Source organism: Penicillium expansum (assembly GCF_000769745.1).
Source record: "Penicillium expansum strain MD-8 chromosome Unknown contig377, whole genome shotgun sequence".
NCBI lineage: Eukaryota > Fungi > Ascomycota > Eurotiomycetes > Eurotiales > Aspergillaceae > Penicillium > Penicillium expansum.
Window position 1 is genome coordinate 869 of NW_015971421.1, and position 14307 is coordinate 15175.

The window sequence follows — 14307 nt, forward strand, 5'->3', positions numbered from 1 at the left end:
AGAGACTCCCAGTGGGTATGCACATATATATCTACCACCCTTCCCACCTTCAATACAATTCCCACGCTTTTTTATAAATATTAAGTTCATCCCATACTTTCCACAATGCTAAGATAAGTACAACTACTAGATACACCTGATTATATATTTGGAGATAGAATGTATTTCTTCAATCAAATGATGCCCGCAGCAACACGCTCAAAACAAGATGCACCAATGTACATGGCTATCCCGCCGCATATCTAACTAACGACATACTCTAGTTACTTTAGAACTTGAAGACCTGTTCCTTGTTGTAACCCAGATCCTTCAAGATACCAGTGAGCTCACCCTGGTCCTTGGGGCTGATCTTGTTACCGGAGATGGCATTGTACATGGGGGGAGGACCACAGACGAAGAGCTTGATGTTCTCCTCCTTGGGCTCTGGCAGGACAGTCTTCAGCAGCTCCTTGCTGATGTAACCCTTGCCACCGGCCCACTCCGCCGGGGGGTTGCTCAGGACGTAGAAGGCACGGAAGCGCTGGGGGTAGGTGTTCTCCAAATCCGACAGCTCCTTCTTCAGGATGATGTCCTGCTCGGTGACATTGCCGAAGACCAGAGTGACCTTGGTCTTGTCCTCGGGGTTCTTGAAGATTTCACGGGCGAGCTGGTACATCGGGGTGATACCAGTACCGCCGGCAATCAGGCAGACGTGGTCGTGCTTGTTGGCCTCCCAGGGGTATTTGGGAAGAGGTCCCTTGAATGATAGACGCTCGTCAATTTTCATGGAGTGCATGTGCTCAGACATGCGGCCGCCGGGGTAGGACTTGACGACGAGCTCGAGGTAGCCAGGAATATCTGCTATGTGTTAGCAAATGAAAACCAAGTCGGGTCCATGTTAATCCTACCCTCATCACTGGTGGGGGTGTAGGGGCGGAGGATGTTCTTCTCAGCACCCTCGGGCTTGAAACGGGTCAAGAGAGCAGCTATATGCCTGTTAGTAATTGATTGACAACCATCCTCGGAGAGACAGATTACTCACAGGTAACAGGAAGGCCAGATACAGCCTCCTTATCATCGTACTCAAAGCGAAGACGCTTGGTGTTGTGGCTCAGATCTTCAATGCTGGACAGCTTGAGGTCCACCCAGCCATCGCCGTTGAAGACCTTGGGGCGTTCCTTGGGCTCAGCAGCCGCGGTGGTGCTATAGCGATAAATACCAGCTCCAAGACCGGCGAGGCCGACACCAACGTAGATAGGGGTTAGGTTGGACTTCTTGGGAGCAGCCTCAGCAGAGTAATTGCGCAAGCTCTGATTGAGTGGATTTTAGTATTGTTCGAAACAGAAACAGGGACCTATTCCAACGAACCTGTTTCAAGGGCTGCGCACAACGGAAAGATTGACGAGCAAACATGATTGCGATGAATTGAGGGGAATGAGTTTATGAAGGTAAGCTGGAAATGTTGGAAGGTCAAGATCCCGCAGGCCCGAATAAATCGGATTACATATGCGATCACGAAAGCGAAAACGGACGCCCAGCCAGCTCCTTCCTGACAGGATTTCGAAGGATACAACAATATCTTCCGGAGGTAATGACTATTTGAGTAAAAGATAGTCAAGATGTCTCAGCCTCTATTCTTGACAGGCCAAAATAAACACATGCAGCTAGAATGACGGCTGAACAGGAGTACGGATACGGAACTGGTTAATGCCTGATCTACAAGGCATCAAGATTCGGTCTCGGTTGCGGCTAAAGAAACTCCGACATCTGACACTAACTCAGTCGGAATTGAAATTGTAATGTATAGCGGAAGAAAGAATCGATTACTATTTGATATGATACTTGCCATGGATCAATATGTATGTAATTTGCGATGAAATATATGGCCAACAGGTAGGGGTTTGCAACTACCTTGTGTACATCTGTACATATGTATACGACCCATTGTGAATAGGCTGACTTGAAAGAAATCAGAAGGCCAACAGCCCATTATTCCAGGTTGATATATCTCTGGTAAGAGATATGCCTTATCACTTATCAAATCACCCTACTCTCCATGTATGCCCATTGTCCTACTGGAACTCGAATAATTCAAGAAACCCGATGATTTTTTCAATATAACCTAAGATGCCACCATACGGGGAACTAGAGACATCCAACCATCTCGCCTGTGAAGGGCGGTGGTTTCCACGCGACCATCTTTCATGCATGCTATGGCCATAAACAGTCATTCATCCACACACTCCAAACCCAACACCCAGAACGTCACATTTAAGCAAAGGTAGAGGGGCGGGAGTAGGCGAAGACCTTCTTGCCAACCTTGGCACCGGCGCGGTGGGGCAGGGGGAACTTGAGGTCCTTCTGGAGGAGCTGCTTGATGTAGGGGCGGCGGATGCTGTCGTTGTTCTCGATCTCAACAACCTTGAGGATCTGCAGGGAAATAACAATTAGAATATGGTCATTATCGAAGGCTTCGAGTAGCGTAACATACGTGGATGGAACCGAAACGGGAGCGGTGACGGGCAGCCATGTCCTGGTAGAGGGCCTCAACAGCGTCGGTGCGGCTCATCTCACGGAACTCCTTGTACATGTTGTGGGTACCGGAGCGCGAGTCGTAGCGGATCCAGATACCGAAGTTCTTGACCTTGAGAGGGCGCTTCTCCTCGATCTAGACACAAAAGGATGAGCACCATTCCATATCTTCGGATATTTCAATCCCAACATACCACGTTCAGGGAAACGATCTCGCCGTTGGCCTTCTTGAGCTTACGGAGCTGGGCCATGAAGTACCAGAAGCGAGACTTGGCCACAACAGTGTTGGGCGCAAAGATACGCATGCGGTACAGCTTGGGCGTGGGGTTCGCCTCGTTGGGCAGGTGACGCCCGATGACCTGGTACTCAGTAAGACGCCCTGGGAATCCGTCAGTCATTGTTTGTAGTGGATATTCCAATTGTCCAGCTGTTCAGTTCGAGGGATGAAACGGTGCGCGATGCAAATTGGCGAGAATTCGAGAAGACTTTGTGGATATTGAAAAAAAATTCGAGATTCAACCATGCGTAGCCCTTATCGACAGCGTTGTGCGTTCCTTCATAAACAATTCCAAGCGACGTCGATTTGCCATTGCGTCCTCCTCTTCTGTGATTGTCTCATGTCGATGTTGTCGGGGTCTTTGCGTCTCGAATTTCCTCCAAGCATATGCGCGCACCGTTGTCTCGAAAAAAGTCCTGGGGTATCGGGAAGGGAATAGAAATCACTCACCCATCTGGAAGAGTTTGTTGTTAGTATAAATCTCCGATAAAAATCGAATGGTAGGTACTCACTGTGATTGTCGCTGTGGTGGATGAGTCGTTAGTGTGCCGTCGATGGAAAATGAGAATTGTGAGGTTCCAATTGTGCTTAGGGTTGCCGCCCTTGCCCTAAGCGAGTGGAGGCATTCCGTTCTGCACTAGTCCCATTTAGTAATGTTACTGCGCCACTATCGTTCCGCCACAAGTCACCAGCCACATCGCCTCTCCTTCCCCACATGTCTTCTCCAAAAGTATGGCGTTCCTCACTTGTTTGTCTTTGTCGGGTCGGATCTCAACCCTTACCCCACCTCGAATGCTTCTTTTCAACCGATAACTTGCCAATCAATTTAATACACGCGCTTCCTCGCTAGAGCGCAGTTCACCATGGCTTCTCTCGCACCCGCGTTCAAGAACGCATACCTCAACGGGTCCGGCCCGGAATTAGCTGCAGTGCTCACCCCGATCGCGCCGCCCGAAGATCGCAATCGGCTGCGTGAATTCTACCGGTTCTCAAATGCCGAATACCTATCCAAGGATCTCAGCTATGCTCTCTTCCACGGGAAAAGTCTGAAATTACCAAAGGCCGAACAGGCTGCCTGGGTTGACATCTTTGTTGTTTACTGGGAAGCTATAGGCGAAATACTTCAGTGTGAAGATCGCCTCCCTGGTGCTAGCGTCATTACGGTTTTCAATGCTTGGAAAAAGGTCGCCAACGCCCTTATCAGAGGATACTCGGGCTCTGCCGGTATTCCGGCTTGGACATTGCCATGCTTGTACACAGTCGGGAAGTACTTGCGTACTTTTGCGATCAATGCCGATCTCGAAGCGGCTTCCCAAGGCTCCGCTGGGTTTGGATTCCAGGATGACATCGCAGCTGATGTTGAGAAGAATGCGAACTTGGAGGAGGCTGCTCGGGTCATCAACCGGATGTTCACTCTGTGCCTGAGTGATAGGTAAGGATGTGGTTGATTCAATGAGTTGTTCCATTGCTGACCAGACCCAGAGCACCACTTGAAGAGTCCCGCAAGTGGGGGATCTACAACATGACCAATCTCCTATTCAAGACATATTTCAAGGTACCAAATGTCGACCTCATTGTCGCTAGCGCAATGCTAATCTCTCCCCTTTAGATCAACTCTGTCGGCCTTACCAAAAACTTGCTCCGTGCCATCAAAGCCTCGTCGGCCGATCTTCCCCCTCCCGAAGCTTTCCCCAAATCCCACATTGTCACGTTTGAATATTACGTTGGGGTCATCCACTTCTTGGATGAGAATTATACTGAGGTATTACCAAGATCTGTGTTCATGGACTATTACCGGGACTAATGATTTGCTCTATAGGCCGAAGAACACTTGACATGGGCTTGGAAGATGTGCCATCGAGATGCAATCAAGAATCGCGAGTTAGTAGCCCTCCAGCCACAGACAAGCTTCCACTAACCACTAGTAGATTGATTCTGACCTACCTTATTCCCTGTCACCTCGTGACCACACATACACTCCCCAGCAAGGAGCTCCTTGCGCCATTCCCACGCCTCGAGAAGCTTTTCCGGTCTCTGTCAAACTGCATCCGAAAGGGTGACTTGGTCGGGTTCGACCAGGCCATGTCTGACGGCGAGGCAGAGTTTGTCAAGAGACGTATCTACCTGCCGTTAGAGCGTGGACGCGACATTGCCTTGCGCAACCTGTTCCGCAAAGTTTTCCTCGCTGGTGGTTTTGACGAACCTAAGGAGGGTCAATCTCCTGTTCGACGTACCCGTGTCCACGTCAATGAGTTTGCGGCAGCTCTCCGTGTGGGTACTTCTACGAGTGGCCGATCGCGCATCGATATTGATGAAGTGGAGTGTTTACTCTCCAACCTCATCTACAAGGTAGGCTGACAAGAATGGTCAATCCGTAAGTGTTTACTGACATGCCGCTCCAGGGACTCATGAAAGGATACATTGCGCGTGATCGAGGCATCATCGTTTTGAGCAAGGGAGGTAGCGCTTTCCCGGGCACAGGTGTCTAAAGACTCTTCTTGGTGGCAATACAATGCACTACAATGTGTTTGAACCCCATTTCGTCTAATGCCCATCGACAACTACCTCGTTGATTGCTAGCACCTTCATAGTCGTCAGGTATGCATCTGCCTATTACTTACATCCATACAGCCATATCATTCGACACACCAGGATACCCAGGCTGATCAAGCAACGCCACTGCCGAAGAATTTTGGCCTGACGCGATACACATTGCATACCAGTAGCATGATACTTGGTCATTGCTCGGATCGAAGCGCCAGCTTCAACAGTGTCATCCATGGATCCAGTCTACGCTTGCCTGATACATGAGATAAATCAGAATTGGGCTAGCTAGACTATATAGACCCTATCTTTACGAACTTACGAATCCATTACTTCGAGAAGTAAACCTTTAAACATTCTCTCCATTATGTAGATATTGAAACATAGTAGTACACGGGTATAAAACACTCCCAGCAGCGATATAGAATACAAACCTCGCAATAGTCAAAAGCAAACCAACATACCACCTAATCCCATAATCCCACACATCCCTAACAGTGAGTCGTAACAGCCGAACTCTCAACCGATTGACCAGTATAGTCATCCTAATCGCAAACCATTAGCACCTCATGCCTCCCCAATACCCAAGAGCAGTAAACTCACCATATGATTACACAAAGCAACAAAGAGATCAAAGAACAACTTCCCTCCACGCTCCATCTCCGCCTGCATAGTCCCACTACGCATAAACGTGCTCCTCGACCGCACAATCAGTGCAAGATAATGCGCCCGCAGCTTCGACTCCGTATCCGGCGTATTGGCATACGCGAACCGGGCACTCGCAAGGATCGTGCTACACTGGATGCCCGTGTGTAGACCCTGCTTGCGCAGCGCGAGACGCTGGAGATGGGGGAGGTTGTATTTTTCCGCTGCGCAGCTGCACAAAACATACATGTGTTAGTATACACACATTCATAACCGAGTAAAAGACCAAGAAAAGAGGGGAATCACTTACTAAATAGCCGTATCCCGCAATATAACCCCCCGCGCCCGATGGTGAAACACCGTCGCTGTCGCCTGTCCCAGTTCACCACTAGCGCCAGCACCAACGCCCGCATCGGCGTCCTCCAGCTGCCATGTCTGCGTTCGACTATTGTGTCGCAGACGCGGGTAGTAGTCGCCCTTGTAGAGGTACTCGAGGACGCAGGAGAGGACTTCGGCTTGCTCTTCTGGGAGGTCGATGCGCTTGCTTAGTGGTTGTTGGGCGAGTCTGGGCCGTGGCGCATTCGGGTTGGGTGTTTGGGCTTTGCAGTGCGCGGCGAAGAAGGGGGATGTGCGGAGAACGGCTTCGTGGGCGGCGAAGAGGCGCTTTTCGGGACCCACGCGGAGCATTACTACTGGGCTTGTTGGGGGTGTTCTAGATAGGGTTAGTGGTTGGGTTTATGGATTGGTGTAGATGATGAGATGCAGATGGAGATACATGTTGTAGGCAAGACTTACGTTACATCTGGGGGTTTATCGAATCTTCGACGCTGCTCGGCTCGTCGAGTCTTACTGCCAATCGAGCCAGAGCCGGAGCCAGAGCCAGAGCTATCTCGCTCTTTGTCTTTGGGCGCTCGGTCTCTTGTTCTCTCGCGAGGAATTCTGCGCGACTGCAGCGTGAAAGCCGAAGCCTTTGTCGCGCGATACCGGCCAGGAATTGGACTCTCTGGTGTTCTTTTGGACAGCATTGCTATTATATTATGGTATGGATAGGAGATGGGATTTGAGGAGAATATAGAGACAGCCGTGGATGGATTCAGGGGGGCAGATGGGGTGCTATTTATAAAAGACAGAGAGAGGACTGCAAGCTTCCGTTTGTTACGGAGACAAGTCACATCGTACTTTATATTGTACTGGGTGGAGATTACAGGACTTGGGACGGTTTGTATACGGATGATCTACTGGATAGCTCCAATTAGCCTGCGTAGAGGGGTAGAGCTCAGCGAAAGACGCGTCACAACTAGTTTCGACCGCGTAAAGGGGTTTTTTCGAGTCGCCAAATTGGCGCGTGGTCACGGGCCTCGATGTAGCCAATCAGACGTGGCCATTGAGACAAAGGAGATTACGATTTCCTATTTGGGAAATGGTTGTGGATTGCGGTGGATTATTGTTTCGCATCGAGGCAAATTCTGATCTTCTGTCTTTGTTGGAATTGATACGTTCATTCGGCAACAGCCTTGGAATGGTGAGGTTGTTAGTTTACCTTTGAACTTGGTTACGTTCGAATGTCAGGTTTGAAATAAATTGAAGTGCTCCGTACAGCTTTGAAATGGACCTGCATTGCAATGTCCCAACAGATGAGCCCCTGAACGCCGACGCTAAACGCCCTTGACAAGACCCGGTGTTCCCGAAGTTACCCGTCCTATCGCCATGGGAAGAAAATACCCAGAGATATGGGGACAAAGAAAGAAAAAGAAAGTGATGGAAAGAGAAGACCTACATCATAGGAATACTTTCCTGGCTTCCTTGGGGTGGCTTTCGCTGGGACAATACGGGCATTTGAACCGATTACCCTTACCCAGGCGTTTCAACGATTCCTGCGCAATGACATGTCCACATGGCATCATCATAGGAGGGTTCTCATCGGTCGCCTGCTCCTTAGACACCGGACAGACAAAGATGGAGTGGAAGAGATATTGGGGAGGGAGGGGTATTTCGACCTGGAAATACAAATATTAGCGTTTATTTGCACACAGAGTAGCAGCTTTCTCACCGGAAGCTCGTTGTCGGATGTCCACTCCGTCCGCTTCGACTTCATAATCGTCTGTAGCTTCAATAGTGTCGGTAGAGCGATCGCGCCCGCCGTAGCAGCGATGTACAGTGGCGAGTCCGCCGATAGGCCCAGCAACGAACAGAACTCGCGAGTGAAGAAGTGAGCTACGTCATCCCATGCCGAGCTGTTGTTGAAGAGAGCCGCATATGGTGATCCGCCGAGGTTGGGCGAGTACGCCATTGCTCCGACTAGCTGCTGGACTTCTCTCAAATATCGAGGCACAAAGACATGGAACTCCTGCCGTGCATACTCGAGCGCAGCTAGCCATCCGCTTGCGGTTCCCTGGCCGTTCGCTCCGCCATGGTACAGCCATACATACTGTAGTCGACAGAGCTCGAATTCGAGGTTGCTGCCTCGGGCTTCCAGCGCCTCTCGGTTTTCCCTCGACCATTCGATTGCAGGCAATAAGTTCCTGTTCTCTTGCAGCTGTTGTAGGATGTAGTACATTGAGGCGAATTGTTTCCGGATCTCGGTCGAAGGGACTTCGTCGATATCGAGCAGGCTGGCGGGCGCATTGGTCGGTCCATTCCCATTCTGGGAGACTGGATACATTGTCTTCTGGTCGGTAATCTCGGAAAGGAAAGTGGCGGCCACGCCAAACTGGCCTTCGCGAAGGAGATGCATGGCGATGGCGCGGTTGATCAGGTTATCGTATGTAGAGAGGCCATCGTCGTCGGTGCCAGGAAGCGGTCGATCTTTGAAAAGCTGATCCCGATGTTAGATTAGTAGCAACACATGGATGGTCAGCATTCTCAATACCTTATCTAGAGATTTGGTGTACTTGTTAAGGCCACTGTGAGTCTCTTTCAAACTGTCGTTGATAGAGTCAAAGGAAGATTTAACCGAGCTCTGAAGGTTGGCTAGAGTGGCAGAGGCAGCGGATGGATCTATTTGGGGAGAGATCGGTGTCGTCAGTTGGGGAACCTAGCGGGGGCACGTTCACGGCTACCAACCAGCAGCTATGGCATCACGAGCAGACTGCAGTGAATCAATCACAGACTGAACATTCTTGATGCCTTGAGCGCCTTCAGTCCTCTTGACGAGTCGGCTGTGTTCTTTCTGCACTGCTTCCATTGCAGATGGGCTTCGGTTGACAGGCTCGGAGGTGACTGGCGAGGTTACCGAGTCTCGCCATGTGGAGAACTTCAGATAAGAGCTCTTTTATCTCGGCGCCTTCCAACTTGGATTCGATATATAATATATTGAGGTATCTCTTGGAATATTTGCCTCAAATAAAGGCCACTATAAAGAAGATGATAATGAGAGGAAACCGGTCGAAATCAAACAGAGAGACAAGTTGTTCCGGGTGATTTTCCACGTGATTCACCCCTCTATCCGGATGTATGGCGAGTGATGATGGCGCACTACAAAGTAGGGCATGGCGGGTCAGCAGTCGTATTTTTTGGGCCATATAACCATACACTCGTTGCATGGATGTGAAATGTCATGTCCATTTTCACTCTCGCTTTAACACCATAGTTTGACATTACTCACACTCTTTGAGTCTACACTCCGTAGATAGTAAATGTCTTATGGGTGCTTTCTATTCTAGGGCTAAAGTCCTGGTGAAGAAACTCATTAAACCCTCCCTATTTTGTATATCCATATCGTAGCTTTTTCAAGCGTTCCCTGTAACCTGCTCACCAGGCTTTCTGATTTTTGGCTTCTTGTACCGCCTTCCAAATCTGTTCCGGTCCATGTCGATTTATCCGCCATTTATCCGCTTTTTGTTCAAGTCGACCTTATATGTATGCAACATGTAGTAGTTCCGGTTAACATACTAATTTAACCTCTAAGCAAGGTCCTTAATATCACTCTACCTCTACTCTCGTAGAGCCACTTTCTGGGAGGTGAGGATACATCGGCAAGGCATTTAATTGGTTAAAATGAGTTGAATATGAGGTAGCATGGATGAACTAACTTCACATCACGGAATAAAGATCCTCCGATGCACTTTTTCCCGGTCTACGGATCAACTCTTCTCCGAGGTTAACTCTGATACATGGATTAATAATTATCCGACACACAACTTAATTGGTCTAATCTATAACTCACCGGGATATCCTTAATCCGGATCGTCACCCACCTTCCTTGCTGGCTGCCTTAAGCCAGGGGAGAAATATAAATACCTGGTCCGTCCCCCCAGCTTCCTTCTCTTTTTTTTTTTCTTCTTCATCCTAGTGCACGGGTTTTACACGTATCAGTGAGGAGACATCCGAGATCGTGTTTTTGCTAGTTGAAAACTACCAAATTGACTACTTCAAGCGAGCCTCATCGCACGCTTGGGAATTTTTGAAACCAAATTGCCTCAACTCCTTGGCTCTTGAGTCCTCGAGTTGAATTTGATTCTTTGATGGGAGACCTTGGTAACCCTCAAGTATCTTGAGTCTTTTCACTACTTGTTGCCCATGTTGGTGGCTCTTAGAGAAGAGATCCTTAGAAGATAGATACATTCCTGGTAGATTGCGAAGAGTTTTTCACATAGAAATATATTTCTGTTTATGTCCTTGCCCAGGTGGGTGTTATGATTGACTGTCGCGTGCCTCGGTCGGTCGCGTCCGAAAAGTTTTCCTGCCCCTTGGCGGTCCAGATCTCAGATCCTTTTTGGTACGATCATTTCTCCCCTTCGTACCTCGCTGTCGTTGAGGTTACGTTTATTTTCGGTCGCTTGTACTTAATAGCCTTCTCGCCACTCCCTTTTCACATACAATTTCATATTGTAAGGGTAGTGTGTGTTTCAAAGCTGCCCCACTGATGCAATATACCTGAGGTCTGAGCTGGAGAATGTCTCAGGGGGTCTATCTATCCCTTGTGGTTGCATCATCCACCTTCATTTGGCAAATCCAAGCCGGTGCATGCATAGTTGCCAATGAATTGGTGCACAGAGTCAAATACCACGCTATCAATAAGCCTTGCTCCTTCATTTCAATGGAGCTCCAATCTAGGCGCCAATCTGTGATGGAATTACAGTCACTGACGTATCATTAGAACACCTTCAAGCTACCTTTCAGTCTAGGTACCTCTACAGTCTGCATTCCCTACGAGCAAAGCAAATCCTATCTTCTCCGACCGTGAGGTTGCCATGCTGTTGAAGCAAGTCAAACCAGGTCGAAACAGCGTCCCAGCCAGAGGCCTCATTGTCGGCATCGACCTCGGGGAGCATCCTGGATTCCATCTCCCCACTCCGTCTGTGTCCTCGCATATGCCCCCACCCCCTGATACGTCCAATATCAAAGTGATAGGTGCATACTCCGTGCTTATTAATCTCCTTTAGCATCGGTACGGATTACCTGGAATTGTGCTGCAGGTACTCCATACGGTCGCAGTCACGGAAGCCGCGGGTATTCTGGTCTCACCTGGATTCGAGACCGGCGAAATGGCTTGCCTTTCAGACCCCGAGGCTTGCCAAGGAACACACATTGATCTTTTATGCAAATTCAATACACTGCAGGTGATGGGTGTGAGAATACAACTTTTGTTCATGCACGAAAGGATATCTTCAACCTTCACACCTGGGGTATCATACTCCTACGATGTACAAGATCTTTTACTTTTCCAATGTCGACGAACAAATCCCCAGCCCCGGCCCCCACCAATGGTACCGGGGGATATGTAAACCCGTTGCTCGATTCAATGTTTGATGGAGATTGGTGGATCAACAAGCAATCGGATTTTTCACTCAACGCTCAAGCTTCAGTCAAAGCATGTCAAATTCATTATCTACCTGCCAATTTTCAAGAAAGCGGCATTAATACATGGAGTCTTTGTGCTAAATTTGTAAACAATGAGTCCGCTGCTATCATACATATACGGATACGAAACATGCGCTTTTTACACGAAACAATCATCAAGGGGTTGCCAATTCCTTAATAGACCCACATACCATAACTGACAATCGTCATAGGGGCAGAGGAGCAGGGATCGACAGGCACAATCTCTCGTTGCCTGACTCCCAACGTAAGGATCACTTTCTCTCTTTGTCAACTGCTCGAGTAAAGAGGTGTGGCTGGTATCCAACTTCACCAGCCCGCACTCTTTGATACAATCGCTATAACAATACTATGACTGCTGCTCCAAAACACACTCTTTAGCTATACGCACGCGCCAAAATGTCACCCCCATCCTGGGTTTATCCGGCCGTAGCCGCGTCCACCTGGCTAGGTGAGATCTTCAATTTTCCACGGTCGCAAGGCACAATGATCTAACATTGGATTTAGCAATGCTACTCACTATGCTAGGACACTGGACTGTGATCGGTGAACCGAGATATGGCTTGATGAAGCCTGGTCAGAATATCCCGTGAGCACTTGCCTCCTTCGGTCATCCCCAGAATCATGCCAAGATTTCAACTAACGGCTTCGACCAGATTCATTTCAGATATTGGAGCCCAGGAATTAAAGCCATTATTCATGATCGGATCTATCACCACAGTCCTCCTTTTAAACCTCTCTTTTTACCGACATGTTCAAAACAAGTCATACATCAGCAAAGCGTGCACGCATGGTTCATTCTTTTTCACAGTCGTCGGGAGTATCGGCTTGATTATGCTCTCAGTCTTGGATAACATCGCTCACCATTTCATGCACGATGTCTGCGTGACGATCTTTATGTATGCCCCTCGCCAAGACTTTAGGACCGATATGCATGTGTTACAATGTACTAACAGTCCCAGTGTGGGGTTCCTACTCAGTGCGGCCTTGATGTGTTTGGATTATATCTACCTTGGAATTGCACATGCTCTACGGCAGCCTATGCTCATGACGAGCTTCGTTATCAAATCCTCGTTCATTGTCGTCGAACTTGCCCTCATTATCGTCTTCCGCATCACCGAGCATACCCACTACCAGCAGAACAACACGGCAGCAACTCTTGAATGGGGTGAGTATATATATGCTTCCCCATATCTCCACTGCCTTACATTGTACTAATTTGCTCCACAGTCATCGCCTTTGTCTTCACTGGGTATATTCTTTCTTTGATCGTCGATCTTATGCCGTCCGCCCAAAGGAATCTCCACAATCCAAAAGGTTATCAACAACTTGAGATGAGCACGGGCTTGGGCACGGGCTTGCTTCCTTAGCTCGTGAATTGATTGGTTCTTTTGTATAGGCGCTTGGCTGTAACTTATAGCGTCGGTTCGGTTGGCGACCTTTTTAAAATGTACATATATATATTTCAGAGCTCGTGACACGAATACCAAGACTTTCTTTCCAATTTGTGTCAATTCCTATCTGAAAATATACTTGATTAACTTCCAAAAAGGTAGCAACATCTGCCAATTCGTTCTCTTCGGAATTATTTTGTTCGACGCAAGAATAGTCAGCCGCTTATGCGGCCTTGCGATGTCTTTTTTGCTGGTCTTTTCAAGCTTCTTTTTTAGAGTATGTGAAGGTGGTAAAACAAGCATACTTTGTGCAAGAGCCTTTGAGAGCTTCGAATTCTTTACTCGCCTTGCGTTCTCTGGTGATATCACCTGCTCTGCAAATTTCCCTGAGGGCAAGATCCTTCTTCTGGAGAAGGTTCTAGGAGAACAGTAATTTGATATCTGCAACAGCCTGCCGTTTGCTGAGAAGCCACAAGTGCTCACAGTTAGACGCTCCATTCGACTACTGGATGCTGGCAGGCAACAACATTCTCTATCACTGCATGAGTGGGAAAGTGGCTTTGGTTGACTTTGAGGCAGTTGTGGACCTCGGTACAGGAGAGCAAGTGACATCGCTCAATCCTGAGTTAGTTTCAGTATTTGGTGTCACCGGCGTGTCCCAATTTATTCATTATCGATGATCGGATACTCCTATTTTTTTTTCAAAGTATTTTCATAACATTACGATATCTTCTTTGTTAGTCTTTTTGAATGCCTGTTTAGATATATGTGAAGGCAGTCAAAAAAGCATACTTTATATAGGAGACTTTTCTATATATATCTTTGAGACCTTTGGTACGGTGGACTTGTCGAAATACCCTGTCCGAACCCTACTTTCCGCTCACTGCTTATGATTCTTACGCCCGACCTTCGACCTGAAAATAACGGCAATTAGCTCCGAGCACGGCCTTGGCACTTTCCAAACCCATAAAATCATTAGCGGAAGAATCTCGGCAATAAAATAGTTGATAGGGCTGGAGCTGTGGGGAAGCATACGTACACACCGACGTATAGCCTTAATGCCAAGACCAGCGGCGGAAGACCGAGCGGCAATCGACGCTCCATTTGTAGGCCCCA

General features: G+C 48.4%; 5 protein-coding genes across 5 annotated transcripts; 2 read left to right on the forward strand and 3 right to left on the reverse strand.

The window, feature by feature from the left end:
• Positions 1–268: 268 nt before the first annotated feature.
• On the reverse strand, positions 269–1392 carry PEX2_109400 (cytochrome b5 reductase family protein; the record flags this gene model as incomplete). The annotated part of the gene is made up of 4 exons (XM_016748206.1): positions 269–837; positions 888–965; positions 1022–1289; positions 1348–1392. The coding sequence occupies 4 exons, from the start codon at positions 1390–1392 to the stop codon at positions 269–271; spliced, it is 960 nt and encodes a 319-aa protein (XP_016595048.1).
• An 858-nt stretch (positions 1393–2250) lies between these two features.
• Positions 2251–2909, reverse strand: PEX2_109410 (60S ribosomal protein eL20; the record flags this gene model as incomplete). The annotated part of the gene is made up of 3 exons (XM_016748207.1): positions 2251–2409; positions 2471–2647; positions 2706–2909. 3 exons carry the CDS (start codon positions 2907–2909, stop codon positions 2251–2253), a joined length of 540 nt encoding a protein of 179 aa, XP_016595049.1.
• A 742-nt stretch (positions 2910–3651) lies between these two features.
• On the forward strand, positions 3652–5277 carry csn12 (the record flags this gene model as incomplete). The annotated part of the gene is made up of 6 exons (XM_016748208.1): positions 3652–4220; positions 4271–4343; positions 4398–4550; positions 4608–4669; positions 4717–5137; positions 5191–5277. The coding sequence occupies 6 exons, from the start codon at positions 3652–3654 to the stop codon at positions 5275–5277; spliced, it is 1365 nt and encodes a 454-aa protein (XP_016595050.1).
• A 546-nt stretch (positions 5278–5823) lies between these two features.
• On the reverse strand, positions 5824–9161 carry PEX2_109430 (ubiquitin-protein ligase RMD5; the record flags this gene model as incomplete). Its single annotated transcript, XM_016748209.1, has 8 exons — positions 5824–5877; positions 5936–6209; positions 6288–6689; positions 6773–7004; positions 7833–7974; positions 8028–8792; positions 8847–8974; positions 9041–9161. The coding sequence occupies 8 exons, from the start codon at positions 9159–9161 to the stop codon at positions 5824–5826; spliced, it is 2118 nt and encodes a 705-aa protein (XP_016595051.1).
• Positions 9162–12196: 3035 nt separating this feature from the next.
• Positions 12197–13167, forward strand: PEX2_109440 (Frag1/DRAM/Sfk1 family protein; the record flags this gene model as incomplete). Its single annotated transcript, XM_016748210.1, has 5 exons — positions 12197–12248; positions 12305–12386; positions 12454–12696; positions 12760–12965; positions 13028–13167. 5 exons carry the CDS (start codon positions 12197–12199, stop codon positions 13165–13167), a joined length of 723 nt encoding a protein of 240 aa, XP_016595052.1.
• Positions 13168–14307: the final 1140 nt, after the last annotated feature.